At 38.6% G+C, this 6,379-nt stretch overlaps 1 protein-coding gene and 1 long non-coding RNA gene across 12 annotated transcripts in view; one reads left to right on the forward strand and one right to left on the reverse strand.

Moving 5' to 3' along the window:
- LOC127863007 (uncharacterized) overlaps positions 1–1,863 on the forward strand; it is a 32,092-nt gene extending 30,229 nt beyond the window's left edge. The window contains exon 15 of the mRNA XM_052402356.1: positions 1,226–1,863. Coding sequence (XP_052258316.1) covers positions 1,226–1,413 — 188 coding nt within the window. The 3' untranslated portion in view covers positions 1,414–1,863. The remainder of the gene's footprint in view (positions 1–1,225) is intronic.
- LOC127863010 (uncharacterized) overlaps positions 1–6,379 on the reverse strand; it is a 38,031-nt gene that overhangs the window by 8,572 nt on the left and 23,080 nt on the right. The window contains exons 1-5 of one of the 11 annotated variants that reach the window (XR_008040900.1): positions 4,173–6,023; positions 2,684–2,993; positions 1,788–2,565; positions 1,145–1,409; positions 270–741 (exon numbers count right to left, since the gene is read on the reverse strand). This is a non-coding gene — a long non-coding RNA (uncharacterized LOC127863010). Of the gene's footprint in view, positions 1–269; positions 742–1,144; positions 1,410–1,787; positions 2,566–2,683; positions 2,994–4,172; positions 6,024–6,067; positions 6,227–6,379 lie in introns of those variants that run through there. The other 10 variants (XR_008040898.1, XR_008040899.1, XR_008040901.1 and 7 more) reach the window with 10 other exon arrangements.

Below are 6,379 nucleotides of genomic sequence, written 5' to 3' on the forward strand. Positions count from 1 at the left end.
TGACCTTCGAGATTTCGACATTATTCCTTCCCATGCAACACCGTCAAATTATGGTGAACACATGATTTTCAATTGAATTTAATTCTGACAATGAATGACTTAATAATGGCCCAGACATGGTCATTTATGGCCATTTTTGACATTTAAACTCAAAGTGTGACCTTGACCTTTGAGATATTGACGTTTTCTTGAGCAGTGATCGGCGGTGTCATGATTGTGAACATTTATTGTAAGTTATTTGAAATTTCTCCATCCAATAAAAGACTTACGCTCCAGACAAGCCTAACCCGGACTTTCATACTGACGGACTGATCCACATACACCAAACCGCCAACTGTGACAAATATGTCGAGTTCTCCATAAGTGGGCTCGACAAAAAATCGACTTGCCCACGGGTAAAGGTCCACCACACAATGTTTCATGCTAAATATCTCAGCCCAAGGCCTTGCAGTTTCAGAGTAGATTTTTAAAGTTTTTCCTTTTGGTTTCCACGGCAACAAGGATTTCATGGAATACAATTCTTGGAGCAACATTGAAGGAGCTTCATGCCAGGAATATTCCTGCCAGTTTCATCAAGCTTTGCCCAAAGGTTAAGTAGGAGATATTGTTAAAGTAAAAATGTTGACATATAGACACACATCGCAAAACAGACAAAGACCAGCAACAATAACTCAAGTTGAGCTATAAAGGGTACATCTCTGAAATGACCAAATCATCCTGATGACACTTAAGCAAGAACCACTGAAAAATGATAACAAATTTGATTCAATTTGAATTTCACTAAATTCATACACCAACATATGCAGACAGAAATTTGACATTTTCAATCAATTAAGGGGCCATAACAGTTTAATTTTACAATGGCTTCAAGGCCTTTCCCCAATTTGGAATGTCAAAACGAACTTTTGCATTATAGTTTATCTGTCTTCAAGGTAACAATCTGGTAAAAATATTATACATAAGACAAGTCGGTCAATTAACAGGCGAACAGCTTTGTTGTATACTTAAATAAACCCAATTTTAACGCCTATTAACTTCAAGTTTCATTCAATTCTATGCAATTGCTACTAAAAACAACTCTGGTCTGAAAAGTAATTTAGGGTTATCTTTTCGAATCAATACTAGGCTTATTTATATTACATACCCTCAGGTTTGTATACCTGCCGGTTCAGGAGGCGTTATAGAGCGCTATCAGTTTAATAATTATTCCCCGAATATCTTTCAGGTGTGCCAGCTGGGGGCTCCTGGATCACCTTGATCGTTTTCACTACATGCTCACTCTCAGTGAAGTGGCGCTCCAGGTTTGCGTCCGTCAGGATGGCGGCACTGTCCTCTACCCTCCGAATAACCTCGCGACGGCTCATATCCAGGCGGGTTGAAGTCAGGCAGCCTGTGAGAAGGAGATCGGACTGAAAAAAATAAAGCTAAACAAGCAAATTTGTTGAATTGATATCCCCGCCAATATGCTTTTGGACACAAAAGTGTTATATTTGACACTCAAAAAAGCATTTTTTCAAGATACAAAGGGCCAAAACTCCGTTATTAACAAACTGTGTACAATGCCATTTGGCGTGCATCATCCTCTTATCCATATATATACTCATACCAAGTTTCAATGAAATCGGCCAAAGCACTTCCAAGATATGGCTCTGGACACAAAAGTGCTGGACGGACGGAAAGATGGACGGAAGAACAGACAGAAAGACAGACAACGCCAAAACATTAATAAGTAGATGTCCAAGAAGAATGAATAATTTACATAAATCAAATCCTATGTTTACGCTTACATTGTTCAATGCGCGGGCGTCCGCTAGACCGTTCCCTCGCACCACTTCAGGAAGTTCTTGATTGCCGTTAGTGCAGTCTGCACCGTCTTCAGCTGGTGAGTGGTGTTAAGGAACTGTCGTGGACCTCCATATGGCCCTTCCACAACAGCACGTCACTCAACACCACTCCTTCCAAGTAGCCAGACAGGGCCAGGAACCGGTTGATCTTCATGTTGACCTCTTGTGTTTTCGACTCGTTTGTCAACCCACCTGGCCTGCTCAGCAGGAACATGTAGCCTACATATGAGTCAACGATTGAAACTGCAACAAGTATTATTGGATGATATTCTATGCTAGATGGTGAAATCGCATATAATTAACTCACAACCAGTAATTCCAAAGTATTATAAATAAATAATATTTATCTTAAATTTTAATGTACTTATATATATTTCCTCACGGTTTTTAAGATATATACATGTTGCAATAATAATGACTATCAATTGAAATGTATATAATTTAAAAAAATCTGGGAAAACAGGGCTTAATGCACCAAGTACTGGTTCTACCCCGTAAACGGACTCGAGACTTTACACTATATAAGCAATCCATATTGTTACTTGCAGCTTCTCCGACCATGCATCACCCTTGCATTGGGTTCCAGGCTCAGGCAGTATTTCCGCGTTAGGAACGAAAAGTCCTCTTCCTCCTCCTCCTCATCCTCCACCTTCTCATCCTCCTATGCCGAGTCATCATGAGTGGCGAGTCTGCTGGTCACCTTTCCTTAAGTTTTTGTGACCTGTAAATGACGTTTAAATGTAAAAGTTACAAATCGTTTGGTATGGTTTTGTATTAGACATTGATAGAAATATGAGAAATTAAATACAAAAAACACACAAACACAATTCAACACTTACCTTCCGGAAACGGCCCTCTTGTGTAAACGAAATTGAATGTCCCAGCCTCCATTTTGTGCTCCTGTTCTAGATGACGCAGCCGGTCAATCACCGACCGGTCGCACAGCCAGCAAGAGTAGTAATTCCTCGGCTTTGTCTTCTTCACTTTCCGCCCGGTCTTAGCACGTGCCTCGGACATTAACGGCTTCATGGGGTCTGCCGTCAGTGCTTGCACCCAGCGAACGTGGTCTGCTACCTGGAGGTACATAGTCGTCTTGCTCTTTACCACGCAAATGGGGCATTGCCTTGGGATAGGCTTTGCGTTTGGTGTCTGAAATATCAGTTTGAAATGTGTACGAAACAGGTGGCTATCAATATATATGATTTATTTAGAGATGATGAGATAACGGACCCAGTTAATTGATTGAAATAATGATTATGTGATTGAAGCAGTTATGGTATGGTAAAATAGCAAGAAATGTGTATAGATATTGTTAACTTTTTTTCAATGGTGTTAAAAATGAATATTTTATTGCAATATTTGCACATGCTTTGTTTTATTATACAATGTAATCACTATTAACCTTAAGTTTATTCTCATGAAAAAACATACCATTAAATACCAATACTGATTACTTTATCTATTTGAGTGACATTAACAGTGACCATGTACATGTATATATCAATCTATACTGTCTAACTCCCCTTGCAGATATTATTGACAGGTAAATATAATATTATACCGTCTTATAACGATTCAAGACTTGGCCAAAATAAGGCCCCATTCCCTCAACAATTTTTTTTAAATTTTTCCCCAGATAAAAATTCACCCCGACACTCAAGCAAATTGATTGCCCTAGACCCAGAATTGTCAAGTTTAAAATGTTTAAAACTAAATACAATTGTTATGTATTTAATTTGGCGGTAATATAGACTTATCAAGTGATTAAAAAAACATATTATATTGTTTCTTATGTTTGGTTCAAAAGTCCAAATTTTTTTTTTTAATGATGCCCTATTTCCCCCGCCTCAGGGTACAGGTATCATAAGGCATTCTGAATCAACATTTTCATAAAAAACAATGATTCTTCATTCTTTACAGGCTGGGGTAATAAATTTTTAGAAACAACAATAACCTTTCGAATTGCATACCAAACGTTAAGATGTTTAAATGAAAATGTTGATTCAGAATGCTTAATGATTCGGAATACCTTGACAAACTGTACCGTTACCACAAACCCTGAGGTAGCCGTGGCGTAAAGGATATGGTGTCCGCCTAGCGACCAGGAGGTCACGGGTTCGATCCCCACTGTTGAAGCGTTCTTTAGATCTTCCCTATAGACACTAAGTACTGGTTCTAGGCACAGGAAACAAAATTTACAGCTTTTTCAAATAAGCCCTATGCAATCAAACTAAAATATACAGGTTTGAACTAAACCAGAGGGAGATCTCTGCATGATGCATGTTAGTCTTATTTATAAGACGCGCAAAGAATTTAGAGATACTTTACCTATATAAAAAGTATCCCAGTGGGGTTATGGAGGTTTCGGTAAATGACAAGTTCCGTAAATTGATTTATATAGTAAATGCTATCTATCTACCTCTGTATACTGCAAACCGCTCTTTCGAGTATTATAGGCAGGGAAAAGGTGCACGTCAGGAACATTAGTGAGTGTGAAAGGTAAAAAGGACCCAGCAAAGGATATTGTTGGGTAGTGAGACTAAAAGCTTGAAATCTCCAGGAGAATGGAGAGAAGTCAAGTGGTTAAAAGAGTCTAGTGAAGGTGAAAGATAAAAGTGAGGGTTAAAAACATCATTTAACAGACTAGTACCGCACATTTACCACTGCCCTCTTGAACTTTTCAAGATCGGATAGGGTAGCGATATCAGCTGAGAGCTTGTCCCATAGTGTGATGCTGTGTGGGAAAAAGGAGTAATAGTGGTAGAGTGATCCTGTCTGTATCTTTTGTAGATACAGTGGGTGCATGTGTCTAGTGAAGCGGATTGTTGCTTTTATATATTGAGGGAGAGGTATGGCAACAAGGTTGTGATAGATTTTGTAGAACATGATGAGTTTGCTGTCATTTCTACGATCTGCGAGCGATCTCCAGCCTAGATCTTGTACCATGGCCGAGACACTGGAAAAGGGAGAGTAATCTCGCTGCACCCAGCGTGCAGCCCGGTTCTGCACTCTTTCCACTTTATTGATGGCAGTTTTGGTCTATGGGCTCCAGACAGTGGAAGCGTATTCAACTTGTAGTCAGACCAGAGACTTGTATGCGAGTTCTCGTACCTTTTAATTATGTGTTGTGATGTTCCTTTTAATGAAGCCTAGTGATTTGTTTGTATTGTTGGTGATTCTGTCAATGTGTGTATTATAGCTGAGGTCAGAAGAGAGATCGAGTCCAAGATATTTAGCATCAGAGACGGACTCAAGAGCTTGGCCATGGAGAAAGTAACCGTGTTCAATGACGTTGCGGTTCCTTGTGATGTGTAGGACCTGGCATTTTGATGGGTTAAATTCCATGTCCCACTCTTGTTCCCATTCCTGAAGCTTGTCTAGGTCTTGTTGCAGAGATGCACAACCTGAGAGAGAGTTTACAGTGAGGTAAATAGCTGTATCGTCTGCAAAAAGGCGAACCTTGGATTTAGTGACGGAAGAAGGGAGTTGGTTTATATATATAAGAAAGAGAAGTGATCCAAGGTTGCCGTGGAGGTTTCGGTAAATTGGTTTTTATAGAGGTGGTATACCTACAACGAGGTGTTAATGAAACTTATTATTGGCTTACAATAACATTAGGGGCATCTATTTGCAAACTGTGACCCAAATTCGACAATGTAACGATTACATGAAGCAATATTTAGCAAATAATTAAAGAAATAATGAAATGTTTAATAGCACAAAATAATAATTTTAGACTCCGATGTATTACTTTGAAATGATTCCAAGACAATAATCATCCATTTAATCAATACAAATAGAACATCGTCGAATTTAGGTGTCGTCGAATTTGGGTTACGGTAGGACAGCTTAAATTAATATTTAAGAGCGTAAAAAATTTGGACTAGATGCATGTATGCAATAGTGTATGGTTTCCAGTATTTACTATGGGGAAGAACTATTGCTGGCAAAATATTTCTGACACTTCAAGAATATGTTGCGTATCAGATATAAAATATAGACAAGACACAACCAATACAATTGTGTTACTGTTATGAATAATACATTATACAATTTAAAAAAAAAAGTGTTTTTTTCTCCGTTCATTACTTTCACTGAATCGAAGGGTTAACAGTACCCAAGGCGAACATGATATAGGGCGAACACAAGGCTACGGGCCGAAACCCATAAATAAAAATATATGCAATGACAACATAAGTATGGGGTCATTATACAAAAGATACCGTCTAATTATTTGGACACAAACCACAGTTTACCAACCACACAAAATGGCGGCGACATCTACTTTCACTTTAACCATTTACTGCGCCCGCCACTGAGCATGCGCATACTTGGTTTTACATGCTATTTTTAGTTGGGCGACGGTGGACCATCGTCCATATGATGTTATAAATGAACTCGGCGAAAGTGCGCACCACTGATACGCGTAAAAAAATAGCGAAAAATCCTTACACTGGAAATAAGAATCTAGATTCTACTTATTATTGAATACACTAATCAATAAGTCATACTTTAAATCAGTTATTTCAAAAAGT

The sequence above is a fragment of the Dreissena polymorpha genome, chromosome 16 (genome assembly GCF_020536995.1).
Source record: "Dreissena polymorpha isolate Duluth1 chromosome 16, UMN_Dpol_1.0, whole genome shotgun sequence".
In the NCBI taxonomy this organism is placed as follows: Eukaryota; Metazoa; Mollusca; class Bivalvia; order Myida; family Dreissenidae; genus Dreissena; species Dreissena polymorpha.